This window comes from Syngnathus floridae, chromosome 22 (assembly GCF_059516105.1).
Source record: "Syngnathus floridae isolate MCC-2025c chromosome 22, RoL_Sflo_1.0, whole genome shotgun sequence".
Lineage (NCBI taxonomy): Eukaryota > Metazoa > Chordata > Actinopteri > Syngnathiformes > Syngnathidae > Syngnathus > Syngnathus floridae.
In genome coordinates this window covers 3,700,922-3,715,137 of record NC_142434.1, presented here as the reverse complement: position 1 = coordinate 3,715,137, position 14,216 = coordinate 3,700,922, and the positions used below count along the sequence as shown (strand labels likewise).

The 14,216-nt window shown below is 44.0% G+C and overlaps 2 protein-coding genes across 5 annotated transcripts in view; one reads left to right on the top strand and one right to left on the bottom strand.

Moving 5' to 3' along the window:
- Positions 1-14,216, top strand: part of LOC148379259 (cyclin-dependent kinase 17) — a 38,559-nt gene extending 24,343 nt beyond the window's left edge. For all 4 annotated transcript variants that reach the window (XM_088366350.1, XM_088366347.1, XM_088366349.1 and 1 more), the window contains exons 3-19: positions 484-648; positions 2,800-2,933; positions 3,804-3,929; positions 4,409-4,465; positions 4,536-4,650; positions 4,728-4,822; positions 4,899-4,961; positions 5,042-5,165; positions 5,261-5,381; positions 5,451-5,548; positions 5,616-5,721; positions 6,026-6,068; positions 6,161-6,251; positions 6,326-6,403; positions 6,483-9,702; positions 10,761-10,912; positions 13,873-14,216. In XM_088366350.1, the coding sequence (XP_088222476.1) occupies positions 484-648; positions 2,800-2,933; positions 3,804-3,929; positions 4,409-4,465; positions 4,536-4,650; positions 4,728-4,822; positions 4,899-4,961; positions 5,042-5,165; positions 5,261-5,381; positions 5,451-5,548; positions 5,616-5,721; positions 6,026-6,068; positions 6,161-6,251; positions 6,326-6,403; positions 6,483-6,523 (1,457 nt within the window). In that variant the 3' untranslated portion in view covers positions 6,524-9,702; positions 10,761-10,912; positions 13,873-14,216. The remainder of the gene's footprint in view (positions 1-483; positions 649-2,799; positions 2,934-3,803; positions 3,930-4,408; positions 4,466-4,535; positions 4,651-4,727; positions 4,823-4,898; positions 4,962-5,041; positions 5,166-5,260; positions 5,382-5,450; positions 5,549-5,615; positions 5,722-6,025; positions 6,069-6,160; positions 6,252-6,325; positions 6,404-6,482; positions 9,703-10,760; positions 10,913-13,872) is intronic.
- On the bottom strand, positions 8,776-12,528 carry LOC148379260 (ETS domain-containing protein Elk-3-like). Its single transcript, XM_088366363.1, has 5 exons — positions 12,285-12,528; positions 10,692-10,909; positions 10,073-10,615; positions 9,371-9,490; positions 8,776-9,300 (listed from the first exon to the last, which is right to left on the bottom strand). The coding sequence occupies exons 2-5, from the start codon at positions 10,896-10,898 to the stop codon at positions 9,208-9,210; spliced, it is 963 nt and encodes a 320-aa protein (XP_088222489.1). The 5' UTR covers positions 10,899-10,909; positions 12,285-12,528; the 3' UTR covers positions 8,776-9,207.

Genomic DNA, 14,216 nt, shown 5'->3' with positions numbered 1-14,216 from the left:
TAAAAGTGCTTTTAGCAACTTGCCTGCTCTCACGGGGTCTTTAAATTATTAAACACTGACGACGATGCGGAGTGAATGAAAACAGTCGGTCGCGATGGGGATGAAGCGGTTCAGCGATGTTATGTAACGGGAGTAATGTCTCACACACACACGCGCGCGGGGGCATTTGCATAAACACACACTCAGCTCTCTCGGCGAGAAGGTCAGCCGGGACTCTGTCAGCTTAGCGAAGTTAAGACTTGGTTTACCGTCTGTTGAGCATCTACACCTGGAGATCAGCTTCAAAATAATATACGTTGGGATGTTTCGTTTCCTGAGATGACGTAACCTGGTGTTCAACCGTATGATCGGCGGGAGCTTGCCAAAATAATGACCCGGGTTAAGTCTTCGGTAAATACGCCGCTGGGGTAATCCGGCCGTGTGTCGGTAATGAACTCTGCTCCACTTGAAGGCCAAGCTTCTAGCGTCCTTGTTGTCTTTCAGAGCCCTTCATGAGGAACGGCCGCCCGCCCACCTCCCACAGCATGCACTCCTTCCTGCACCAGTACACGGGCTCCTTCAAAAAGCCGCCGCTGCGCCGGCCGCACAGCGTCATCGGCGGCACCTTGGGCTCGTTCATGTCCATCCCGCGCAACGGCAGTCGCTTGGGTGAGCCACGCAAACGCCGATTCTCTTCACAGATGGGAGATCGCCGTCCGTCCTTCCCACCTCCCACCTTTGCTCTTTTCACACGTGCGACCAAAGATGACGATATTTCCTGTGGATTGATTCACAACCGATGTGTAGCATCTTGTCAAATCCCCGAGACGGGCGAGGTGACTCATGGCGATGACGCGCCATCTCGCTTCGCAGGGGCAACCCGGAAACTATCAGTCACATTTTCATCAGATTGAGAAGAAAAATGTCAACATACTAGATTACAGGACTCTTGGTTATATAAATGCTCAGTTGAGCCAGATTGAAGAACAGACTGGGCCAGATTTTGTTTACTCCGTCTAAAAAAAATTATATAATCACCAAGGATCACCAAGCTCGATCGCTAGGTTCTGTTTTGACTAGGGATGTTCACTCGTCCACGAGATGATACCAATCACCCATACAAGTACTTTGGATACATATAATTTCACAAAAAAAATTAACAGATAATTGAAAAAATATATTCATCCTAATAGAAAATTACTTTCAAATCAAATGGAATTTTGGGCAATTTTCTATTCTATTTTTCTAATTTCTAGTTCCTGACCAAAAAAAACAAAAACCTGTCTCTCTCCACCGATCCGTGCAAGAAGTCATTCACGCCCGTTTAGAATCACACAGGATTTGCTATCGGTGGTATGATAAACATCACTCTTTAAAAATGTGCAACCAAGCGGCTTGATGCTATTATGCTTGTGTACGCTTGATAGGCCTACTGGGCCTCGCTCTGGACCCCGGCCCAGATGGAGGAATGCGGATGCCAAAAACGGGCCACTTTTGTAGGACAAAGCGCTACTATGGTCATACGAACGCAATATTGAAGGGTAAATGTGGCCGAGTAGGTCGCCGGCGATATGGGACGGAGGGAGTTATGATGGAGACATGCAAATGAGGATGCGAAAGTGGGAGGAGGCTGAAAGTGAAAGGAGAGGATATATTTGAGGATGTAACAAAGAGAGAGAGAGAAGTGAAATAGAAGATTTAAATTTGTCATCAGGTTTTCTTGCTCATCCTTTATGAATTTCTAGAATTCTCACGCTCATTTGTGTTATCTCTCTTCGCCTTTTTCGTTTGAGTGTTGGAAGAGCCTTTTAATTAGCATCGCCGGTTGTTTGTTGACGTTTGTGACTTCTTTTTCACTTTTTTTTTTTCCCCAGGAAATCTCACCACGCTGTAATTTGGAAGTCGCTACACCCACAGTTTAATGCGTGTGCTAATTTTAGCCAAACTCAAATGTGTTTTGCACAGCCGAGAGCATCGTCCCATTCGGCCGCGCATCCGGCCCGCTTCCTTTCCTCGTGCTCGGTGACACTTTCAGATTGCGTAATATCACCTGGCGAACAAACGTTTCAAGCAAACCATCGCAGTATTCGAGCTGCTCCAAGTCGGCATTTATTCTTATATCTGCAAAGTCACTTTAACAGCTTCAGGGCTCAAAGTACGAACAGAAGTCGTTTCCTGGATTAATCCTTCTCTAATTCTGTTTCTGTAATATTTATTAGAGGAATGAACACATTTGAAAGAAATCCCCTCTTGATCGCGGATAACAAACTGCAGGCCTTCACTCACTGCATGTGTGTGTGTGTGTGTGTTGAGTCGGGAGCTTTGGAGGGTTAGGTTTGGGCATCATCGCTCACGCTGTGCTTGGCAAGCCGTGGTCGTTTTACGGCCCTGGAAGATGCGCTAAAGTGTTTATTTATACTCGGGCCTCGGGATTTACAAAAGCCTGAGAGGAGAGCATTGTATCAAAAATAATGAGCTTGTATAACGAATTGGTTTAAACGCTCAGGTGGTGTTTAAACTCTTCGGTTTGGACTTATTTTCGAGAGATGAAGCTAACTTGCAGCTAATGCTACTCCGTCGGCATCATGAACGTGGGCTGTTTGTTGTCGGGGGTCGTTGAGCAGAGCAACTCGAAATCTCGCCTTCCTTTATTGGAACCAGTGCACAAAAATCACTGCTTGGCAGTCAGCCCGGGTGCATTGTGGTTGTCGAGGGATTCCCATTTTATGAGCAAAGAATAAATCACTGCCACTTTGTCTGCCGCGACATCCACTTAATTAATGCTTAACACATTTATATCGTGTGTGTGTTCTGGTTTAGACATTGTGCACGAGAATCTTAAGATGGGCTCCGACGGAGAGAGCGACCAAGCGTCGGGGACGTCGTCGGACGAGGTCCAGTCCCCAACGGGAGTCTGCCTGAGGAACCGAGTCCACCGGAGAATCTCCATGGAGGTAATATGTGGTCGCCTTCACCACATCTCTGCCTATGTACTTGTTTTTTAAATTCATTTTGAACTAATTCCGGAGGAAAATAAATGCCATAAATTATACAGGATGCGTGATAATGTCAAAATATTGCCCATTCCTGAAAATGTTGAAGTGTGATGGTGAGCTCAGATGATTTCTGCCCCCTGCTGGATAAAAAAAAAGATGCTGGGGGAAAAACTTTCCCCCCCCCACATCCTTGCCCTGATGTGAATTTGAAGATGACTTTAATATCGACTCAATGTACCGAAGACATACTATTTGTCACTTTTTTCCTCATGAGGTCGCAAACGAGGAGCCCACTTATCAAAATAACCCCTTAGCTGTTATTTTAGGGTGAAATAATAGCCTCTTTGTTGCTGCGTCTTTATATAATCCTTTTTGAACAGCCTTTTTTGTGTCCAAACAGGAAGCACAATTACATAATACGATTACCATCTTGTTAAGGAATCAAAAAAATAATTCTGACAGCACCTTGATCAAAGGTAATGATATAATTCTGGTATCGAGGCCGAATTTGACAACCTATGCGATTTTTCTATTTTTACACACCTCACTCCACATGAGTCCACTTTTGATCAAGATTAGACTTGTTTTGCTCTCAGAACACACAAATCATGCCTGTCCACATCCATGTGATGGACCTAATCTGTTTTGTCTCACTGGCATGGGAGGAAGAGATGAGAGCGAGTTATTTTTGCCGCCTGTCTCCAGGAGAGCGTGGGTGGACTGCTTTTGTCTTGCCCGTAACATTCTGTTCTCTCTGCGTCGTAATTGCATGTAATGGACGAGAGAGAATTAAATGTCAAAATATATTTATTTACATCTGCTTTAAAGGACCTCAACAAGCGCTTGTCGCTGCCGGCCGACATCCGAATTCCCGACGGCTACTTGGAGAAGCTGCAGCTCACCAGTCCGTCGTTCGACCAGCCGCTCAGCCGCCGCTCACGCCGCGCGTCGCTGGTGCGTATCTGCATGTGTGTGTGCGCGCGCACGCATGTGCCACTTTTATAGCCCCGCAGTGCTCAAGGCACTGGGAGCAGCCTGTGCCAGTTGCCATGACAACCGACTCAGCGGGAGCCCGAGATGTAAAATTTTGAGACACGATCGCCTGCAGTCGCATTGTTTTTGAATGGGGGTTGTCAGATAATTTAAAAAAATATATATTTTCTATAAATCAAAAATTTGTTTCAAATGTTTTTGCTAGGTTTGTTTATGTCACTTTGATCATTTATGAAAAATAAATTGAACAATTGTGAAATAAAGTCAGTCAATCAAAAAATTAAGTGTAAAAAACTATATCACATAATTTCAATTCAGCGAAATAATAAATTAAAAATATCAATACATGTCAGATTATTTTATCAGCATTTTTTGAAGTCATTCAACAAAAATATGTTTGCCTGACCCATCGTAATTATCTCTATGTGCTCTTTTGTTAGTCCGAGATTGGCTTTGGGAAATTGGAGACCTATATTAAGCTGGACAAACTGGGAGAGGTGAGAAAAGCTGCAAATTCAAATCAGAGCGGCGATTGAACTCCTGAAGTCAACTGCGTCTGCTTTGCAGGGAACCTACGCCACCGTTTTCAAAGGACGCAGCAAGCTCACCGACAACCTGGTGGCCCTGAAGGAGATCCGCCTGGAGCACGAGGAGGGGGCGCCATGTACAGCCATCAGAGAAGGTTAGTACATTTTTCAGAGAAAACATATTCCTGCAATTTTGGTTTCACGGCAATGATTTTTTTTTCCCTTTGCGTAGTGTCGTTACTGAAGGACCTAAAACACGCCAACATTGTGACACTGCACGACATCGTTCACACCGACAAGAGCCTCACGCTGGTGTTTGAGTACCTGGTAAGCAAACTCGGCTTTTTTGCTGTGAATTTAAAAAAAGAAGAAAAAAATATTTAATATACCATGTCTTGTGCAGGATAAAGATCTGAAGCAGTACATGGATGACTGCGGAAACATAATGAGCATGCACAACGTGAAGGTCAGGAGACAGTTTCCATTTTGCTCTTTTCCGAGCTCAGATGATTATTTCCTAACGGCACGGAACGTCTTTGGCCGCAGGTCTTCTTGTTCCAGATTTTGCGCGGGCTGTCGTATTGTCACAAGAGGAAAGTTCTCCACAGGGACCTGAAGCCTCAGAACCTCCTCATCAACGAGAAGGGAGAGCTCAAGCTGGCTGATTTTGGTGCGAGTGGTGCCAAGATTTTAGATGTGGAAGCGATGATCGGTTAATTTTAAAAAAAAATTCCCCCCTTTTCATGGTTTTGGCCGACGCGGCAGGTTTGGCGAGGGCAAAGTCGGTCCCGACTAAAACGTACTCGAATGAAGTGGTGACTCTTTGGTACCGACCTCCCGACGTTCTGCTGGGCTCCTCCGAGTATTCGACGCAGATCGACATGTGGTAAAAGAAAATGGCTTTCTCCGTTTTTGCCTCGCCATCCGAATCTCAGCGACTATTTTTGGCTCGCAGGGGCGTGGGCTGTATATTTTACGAGATGGCCGCCGGTCGGCCGCTTTTCCCCGGCTCCACGGTGGAGGACGAGCTCCACCTCATCTTCAGGTTACTCGGTGAGTCCAGACGAGCCGCCAGGTTCAAGTCGAACGCGCTCGCCAGTGCTGACCGACTCGGTTGCAGGCACGCCCACGGAGGAAAACTGGCCGGGAATCTCCTCCGTCGAAGAGTTCAAATCTTACAACTTCCCCAAATACAAACCTCAACCCTTCATCAACCACGCCCCCAGGTACGCCATTGTGTCTTTCTATCAACCGAAACTATTGTCGGCTTTAAAGTCCTCCCACATGATGTTGTTAAAGTCGGACGTTCTGTTTTTAACATGTGGCAGTACCGCGTGCCAACACAGACCTTGAGTAATAATGGCCTTTCTGTGGGCACGTGTGTGTGTGTGTGTGTGGAGCAAGAGAGGAAATCCTGTGGAACATTGTGAAGGCGGCCGTCCACTTCCTTCCTCTGCGCGTTCCCATCAGCCTTTGCTGCAGACAGCCATTAACCTGTTGTCCTTGTCGTTTTTCTTTTCTTCCTTTCAGGCTCGACGGCGAAGGGATCGAGCTGTTGCTGGCTTTCCTCAGAGTGAGCCATAACTTCTCACCCACGATCATCAATTCCAAAATGAATCATCATACTTTTAATGGCATTAAAAACGATGTTTGTCTGCTTGGCAGTACGAATCCAAGAAGAGGATCTCGGCTGAGGATGCGATGAAACATTCCTACTTCAGGCATCTTGGGATGAGAGTTCACACGTTGCATGAGAGTGAGCGCACACTCATTCATGTCAAAGTCCAGTCAGAACTTGCTTGTTTTGAAACGCAAAATGAAATATTTCAGGTGTGTCCATCTTCACATTGAAGGAGGTGCAGCTGCAAAGAGACCCGGGCTACAGGAACTCCTCGTACCCGGAGTCAGGTGACTCTATTTGCTTCACCGACCCATCGGAGGAAATGTCTCTCAAAGTTGATCCCAACCCTCCCCTCGTTTCCTCCAGGCAACGGCAAGATCAACCGGAGGCAGAGCATGCTCTTCTAGACTTGCGGATGGACACCTTCATCGTCGCCCTCTCACCTGACCAGCATGACACCCCCCTCCCCACGGCCCCTCCCTTCCTGGTTTACCCAACACACACGCATCCACATGCACACACGCCTCTTGAGTTAGCTTGACCGTTCAATTGGTGTGTTTATTTATTTCCGGACGGTGGGGGGGGCTGTTTGCTGCTAAAGTTCTACTGTATGTATTTAACACAAACCTTATTTGTGTGTCTACGTTTGTGTGTGAAGTTGAGCCTCCGTGCTGGGTTTTTTTTTTTTGGCCTCGGCTCCCGATTAATTTTGTTTCAAAATTCCACGGATGGCGTTCAAGCTGTGATTCAAGTTTTTGGAGACCACTCGCTTCGTTTGTTTTTATATTAACGCGTTTCGATTTTTGGATTTTATTGTCGGAAATGACACATTTCAAAGTCTTAATTTGGCTCTCGGTGGGAGGACAGAAAAATGTAGAAAAACCTTTTTTTTTTTTAGTTGAGTCAGATGAAATTTGAACATTTGGGATCAAAATTTGGAGCCACACTGAAACGGAAAAAAAATAGTCAAGTCACAAGAAAAGTTGCAATATTATAACAATAACTTGAAGAAAAAATAATAAATGTGAAAATTCTCAGGCATTTATTATGAAGGCTATTTTTGTAAAAATATATTTTTTGCAAAATACGCTGACTTTACAATTCTAATGGTCCAACTTTTTCTGTTCTTGCAAAATTCCAGCATTCCTCATAATGTTGACTTTTTTTCTATATTAATGGCTTCATTCTCTTACAACAGCAACTTTTTTTATTTTCTGAAAACATTGTGACTTCCTTACAACAGTGCTAACGCTTTTCTTCATAACACTCCCTGCAACATTCTATCATATTTCCTCATAATGTTCTCTGACTCTACTTGAAAGACAACTTCTTTATTCTCATCAAAATAATGCAACTTTTTTTCTTGTTACATTAGTGCGACTTGAAACAAAATTACAACTTGTATTTTCTTTTCAGTGTGGCCCAAATACTTCTCGGAAGAAAGCAGTGCGGGTGGTTTCAGAATTTTTTTTATTCCCTCTTTAACTTTCACTGCAGTAACTTTGTGTTGAACCTGCACTTTTATTTTAAAAACATATTAGCAGGCGTTGGCCGAGTGTACCCAACAGTATTAAGTTCTCTACGTCTGTGACCTTTGACATCTCGCGTCAACCTACAGTCGCAGGAGGGGTGGGGGGGGTTGTGGAGCAGCGGGGCTTCTCCACGCCCCGATATTGTAGTTAGTGGAAGTCTCATTCCTAGTCGCCGTGCGTTTACTGAAGACCTCCTCGATTCTCGCCACAGACTCCGAAGTGTGCTTTGCTTTCCCGCGCTAGATCATGCAGCAGATATTTTGTCTAGAAGTGGTACACTCCCCGTAGCAGAGTGTAAAAGCTACAATGACCCCAGGGAATGTATGGAGTGTCTGTAAATGTTCTCCATTCTGATCCCAGTCCACGAAATGTGCAGTAACGACTACTACGACTTGTTGTTTGCAGCTAATGGTGTCCTAATCCCGTAAGCACACTGTATTCGTCTTTCACAAGTAGATGCAAAATATATGACCGATCGTTCGACATGGCAAAGTGAACCTATTTTTTCTACCAATACGTTGTAAAGCTGATGTTGTCTTCTAGCCATGAGACAAAAGATGTGTAAGTGTTTTGTTCACTTTGCGGAAGCAGAAAAAAAAGAAATTAATGGTCGTCACCATGAACATGTATTCACAAAAGAAAAGTGAAATACTATTATTAACTTCGATGGTGTCCGTATATTTTGAAATGAATCGCAGTAACGCGCATGACAGGAGATTTCTACCGCGGCTTTATTTATCGTTGTACCACTTTTCAAAAAATGTGCGAATGTCCTGACTTTCATGTGAGTGTGTGTGTGCGTGTGTGTGTACAACAACGGTGTCTGCCTGCTGCATGCAAGGCCTGCTGTGTTTGTGAAAGCACACTGAGCTAGCTGCCTGTGAACAGTTGGTGTGTATGCGACTCTTTCTACTGGAATTATTTATTTCTCATAACCATCGCAAAGTAAATTGAATCTGTTTCATATAACCAGTCTGAGTTTGTTCTCTCTTGGTTACGTCGTTCCTAATCATTTGACAGCTGACTCAATTAAAAGGCCTTAAAAAGTGTTATTATTGACCACTAGGGGTCATCAGAAATTAAATGCATAATTTCATCTGTATGCGCATGTCAAGACAAACACTTGATTCCCTATAAAATAATCGTTTAATAAGCATTTCTAAATTATAACTCACAAAGTGAATCATAGAAGGCACAACAGATATAAGGCGTTAGATATAAAATAGACCAAAAAATTGATTATCATCACGTGATCAATTTCTTTTCAGTATCCCGAAAATAAGCATGTTCATTGTTTTAAAAAAAGTGGATAAAAAAACTTAAAGCCAGTTCAACTGCGGTGTGTCATTGTCACTTGACTGGTTCATAAATCCAGTTGCAGCTCCCAAAAATCATGTTTTCCCTCACTATGTTAAAAAAATGCTGACCTTTGCACTTTCCTCAAACTGTGATATACAAAATGCATTTGATTGTCTCCCCCCCACCCCATACAAAAATATAAAATGAAAGTTTCAGTGTTTTTTTTTTTTCTAAAAAAGACTTATAAGCGCAGGTCTCCGTTAACAGGACTTGTGGGAGGACATCAGCAAAGAAGAAGAAATGTCCACATTGTGCCAAGGCAATGGAATGGCTCCGTTCAACAAGGTAGGGAACTGCGTGGGGAGAAAATAGCAGATGAATAAAGATCTTTGTTGATCCAAATCAAAGTGGTGTGCACGTTACCTGGAAGGTGGCGTGGCTCTGCAAATGGCCTGGGCTTAAAGGTCCCACTGGACTTAAGTTGGACCACAAGTGGATGTTGGACAGCAGCGGATTGGGGGTGAGCAGTAGACCCGACGGCGTCTACAAAGACAAAAGCACAGAAAAAAGTGTCAAGATGAAAAGGTCGTGTTGACTTTGGCATCAGGTATCGTCATTAATCTCCCTGCAATGGCTTGTACTACTTTGTAAGACCAGCAGAGGGCGTAATTGAATAGCGCTTTACTGATTTTGAGCCCCACAATGACATCCGAAGAAGACGAAGCAGGAAGTAAGAAGGAAGCCCGCCAAGTTTGGTAAGACGTGAACGTGTCTTCGATAAATACTGTTTTCCGACCACTGTACTCGTTTTGGTATTTCTTTTTTCATATTCTTTAGATGTTTATTTTCCGAACGAGTCGTTAACTGCAACCTTTGGCGTCGTTTTGTCAAAAAATAAGCTCTCTAGTAAATCGCTAATAACCCAAACGGAATATGGCGGCTCGTGCTACACTGTGACGTCATGCCCTCACAGTGTAAGTGAGTCTTGGTTGCCAGTGAACGTTCTGGAACATATGGCATCACTTATAACCCCCCTCCCTTCTCCCATTTCCTCCCCGACTGCGAGTTTCCTACTAGCGCATGCTTCTCCCTGCATTGAAAAATGTGTTCCACACCATTTTGTACCTGTGCCGTGAGGAAAGCTGGAGTCAATGACCCAGAGGGAAGGGCTGGACTTTTCAGGGCGATGGAGACGAGATCATTTCCTGTCACGAGCAGGGACGGGGATGAAATTTCCAGGTCTTTGGGTTTGTTGAATTTGGAGCGCTCTCGCTCCCTCTGCCCCGATGACAGGTTTAAAGGTACATCGCCCTGTTCGCAATCATCAGTCACTGCATGGACGGGACTCTGTGATGAGGAAGATCGAGCTGGGGAGTTTTCAGTCACTGAAGGGAAGGAGGAATGGCCGCGGTTGGTGACGAACCGGATGACTGTGGAGCTGTCGTCATGGCGATTGTATCTGGACTCAGTTTTGATGTAACGGGGCCGTTCTAGGGTGTGACTGGCATGAAGGTAACAGTGTTTCCCATCTTCGTCCTCAACCTCCACGCCTCTGCAGTCTTCAGTCCTCCGGCCGGCCTCCACGGCAGCCGGGTCCATCTTCAGAATGTCGGGGAATAAAACAAACTTGTACACAAACTTCTGGCCAATCACTTTCTTGATGATATTCTGCAAAAAGAGCAAGCTTGAGTTAGCGGGCGACTCAACACACGACACCCCCCACCACCCAATAAAAAAAGCCCACTTTGTCGTAGTAGTAGCGCAGGGCCCGGCTCAACTTGTCGTAGTTCATGTTGTTCTTGTTCTTTCGCAGGCCCCACAACTTGGCCACCTCCTCCGACTTGAGCAGCTTGAACTCGCCGTCGTCTGACGTCCAGCAGATGAGATGTTTGTGGCTTTGGTCGAGCAGCAGCTGCAGGAGGAACTGCCACAGTGTGCTGGAGCTCTCCATGACGGCAACCACTGGTAACACCACAACATCATTTTATACACTGATGCACAGCTGATGGACTTTGGAAATGTATTTTATTTACAACAACTATTACGACTCTTCAGCTATCTAAGCCAGTGACGTATAGTGACTGGAAATACAATTAAATTATCTTCCACTAGATGGCGTAAAATTCAATTAACCTGTTGCCATTCACACAGCAGTGTTGTGATCGTCATTGTTTCAGTACATTTAATTTTAATATATTTTTTTTTTCGCCGTGCTCGCTTCCTCGTGGCTCAATAAAGATTGTGAAACACAATCAATATTAGTACAGTCGAGTAAAGTCGTCCAGTAGTTAGTAGTAGCGCTTTTACGGTCATAAAAAGTAAAATGCAACAATAAATGTTCACGTCCTGTTATTATTTTTAATGGTGTGCGTATTTGCCTCCCTGGTGATGAAGCCTTGCTTAACTGGCTCGTTTACCTGCCAGTCTTTGTGTTTACTCGCCTCCCGGCTTTCTGAACTTGCCTTGACTACGACCGCAATTAGTTAAGACAAGCCTTAATTACGCATTTACAACTACCGGTAGATCCAATTTGCAGCCTCGACTTTTTAACAATAGAAACGGAAACACCCTTAGCAACCGAAAGCAGTCTCAGTCCGACGAGTGGTTTAGTATTGCCGCCATAAATCATAATTAATGTCCGTTTGCGCTTTTTCCTGTTTGCGTTCTGATTTAAGCGAGGGAGGAACTGCGACTTTCTGTGAGGGCCTAAAACGAACACTTCCGGTCATTCAGGGGCGTTTTTCCCGGATTTAAAGCCATGCCTCGGAGGAAGGCCGGACTTCCTGTCACCAGAAAACAAACACACACACACATGCATACAATACATTTCTATATCGATTCATGTCAAAATGAGCTTTCTGATTTAGTCCTGTCGGAATAAAACCCTTTTCACCAGTTGAATGCCAAAAGCTCCGACAAGCTTTTGAGTCACAGGAAGTTTACTTGGTCTCATGTGATGCAGAATTAAGATCCTCCTACACCCAAAGCCTCATTTTTCCTGTTGAGTCAATGCAGTTTTAGAGGTGTACTGAATACAAGTGTTTTTGTTGTTGCGGCTCATTTGATTAGTCTGTAAGGTCCGCAAAAAAACAATCTGAAAGGGACTTTTAAAAGCAGTTATGAATTGCTCACTTTTTTTCTCCTTTGCTACATGTAAAATATTAAATATTTACTTATGACTATGTCTAGGACTGAGAAAAAAATAGTGTTGCGCAATTTTAACGGACGTTTAATGTCATTTTTAACGTGCGACCCCATATTCGACCTTGCTTAAAACAACTTTTAAAGTATTTTTTTGTGTGTTGACTCAATAGAATTAGGAATAACCCGCGCCTACCCTCGTTTACGGCACGGTTGATCCTCTTCTTTCGGCCCGTCCAGATGCGCGTAAAGTCTAAAGCGGACTGCCAGTCGTCTTGTGTTGTGGCTCCATACCGCTGTGCGCGAAAGCGGATCCGCGGCTCTGCTCTGCGCTTTGCTTACCACAGAGCAGGAAGTCGGGACGCGCAGACGGACATCGGGCGCACTTCCTGTGGCGCATTATTCCCATCTGTGTAAAGGCGCGCACGCACGCACACACTCATGCGAAAGGCACGCACGAACAGGACGCCACTCAGCGAACTGACGTCATGCTTTTTGCTTCCTGCTCACCGGGATGGGTTCCTGTTACACGCGCACAACGAACACACACAGTTCGCCTTCCTGAAAAACACCAGTTGATTCTTACTGTAACTGGTCTTGTTTGTAATCAAAACAAATTCCCCAGACTTTAAAAAAACATAATTCATTCAAAGGAGTTTAATTAGCTAACCAATTTTACAGTTTGCATTTATTGTCGACTTTGAATTTTTTTCTCCTTCAACTTGGACTTTGTCGCCCTCTTGTGGCTACAAGCAAAGCCTAACATTCTGGCAAAATTGCACTTGTTGACATCTGCACGATCTACATGACTACGAGTTGGACTCAACACTATTACTAGTGCAGAACAATAGTTTAAGTCAAGTTAAATTTCGTCCTAGTGACTCGATTTTGGCGCTATCACGGACACAAGTAGTTACAACACAGTGATTTACTAATAACGATTAATAATTGCAGTCGTAGGTCCATTTCTACCAGTTTAGTTCGAGTTGTTTGCGCCCTCTGCTGGTTCTGATAAACACTTCAACTGAAGGTTGACTTCCGGTTTTGGCGTGAGTCACGTTCATAATACCTCGGAAATGGGAGAATGGTTTTCATATTGCGCACACATACTTGCGTATATTTGATTTCTCTTTATATAAGATGTTTATATCTTCACTCGTGCATCTATGGACGTGAGTGTAAATTATTTTCTTGTCGAAATTAGGATCGCGAATCGTGCGTCCACCCCCACCGTCTTTTGTGTCTCGATTCCGACTTCTCACTGTCGTTTGAATGCAACATCTTCCACCAGGCGAACATGGGACTGTCACCACTTCGGCAGCAAAATGAAGACCTTACAAAGTCCAAAGAATCCACCTTGTCTTTGCCGAAACACTCCTACTGGTTCGACTTTTGGATTTTCGTCGTCTTTGACGTTGTGTTTTTCCTGATCATGTATTTTATAGTTCCCTAATATGGTAAGGGAACACTGGAGACGTTTGTGGCGTTTATAATCAGTGGGCGTTTACGGAAGTGGCGAAACATGGACGTGTTTTGCGACAAACGCTGAATCTATGTACTAATTCAATGCATTTTCACGAGGTAACATTTTATTTTAGACTACTACAAGTAATTGCTTTCTAAAATACGTAAACTGAAAGCTGATTTTATTCAAATTTACGACTATAAAGATTATAAAAGTTGCCAAAACGTTCCATTGAACCTATTTGGTGTTTGTATAGTTTGCCACGTATTGCTCTTTCTTGTTGTTGTTTTGCCTGACTGCACGATTTGTTTCTTTTAAGGGCGATGAGGGGACCAGAGACTGAACTGCGATTACCCGTCCTGCTCATCGTTGTGGAAATGCTAACCCAGCAATCGACTGAATCCTCACACAATTTCATACGATGTCTATAATAGTTTCTCGAATTCAAACACGAAAGATGTGCCTTTTTAAACACGTGTTTTCTTGACCATGTCTCACTTTGTGTGGCAATTGCCACTTCTGGAAGGACTGTGGAATCGGATGATGAATTCACATTTCATTTGTAATAAAGAAAATGTCTTTATTTTTCTGTTTCTACTGAAACTAAAATGTTACAATCATAGATGTTACCGATGGAAAATAAATCAGTGTTTGTGAAATGTG

What these genes read in the sequence shown, in the direction of transcription:
- LOC148379260 (XM_088366363.1), bottom strand. Translation starts at nt 10,898, where the DNA reads ATGGAGAGCTCCAGCACACTGTGGCAGTTCCTCCTGCAGCTGCTGCTC. An exon ending in TGCGCTACTACTACGACAAA is followed by an intron (nt 10,616 to 10,691) that starts GTGGGCTTTTTT and finishes CTCTTTTTGCAG; the next exon opens with AATATCATCAAGAAAGTGAT. An exon ending in CAGCTTTCCTCACGGCACAG is followed by an intron (nt 9,491 to 10,072) that starts GTACAAAATGGT and finishes TTGTCTTTGTAG; the next exon opens with ACGCCGTCGGGTCTACTGCT.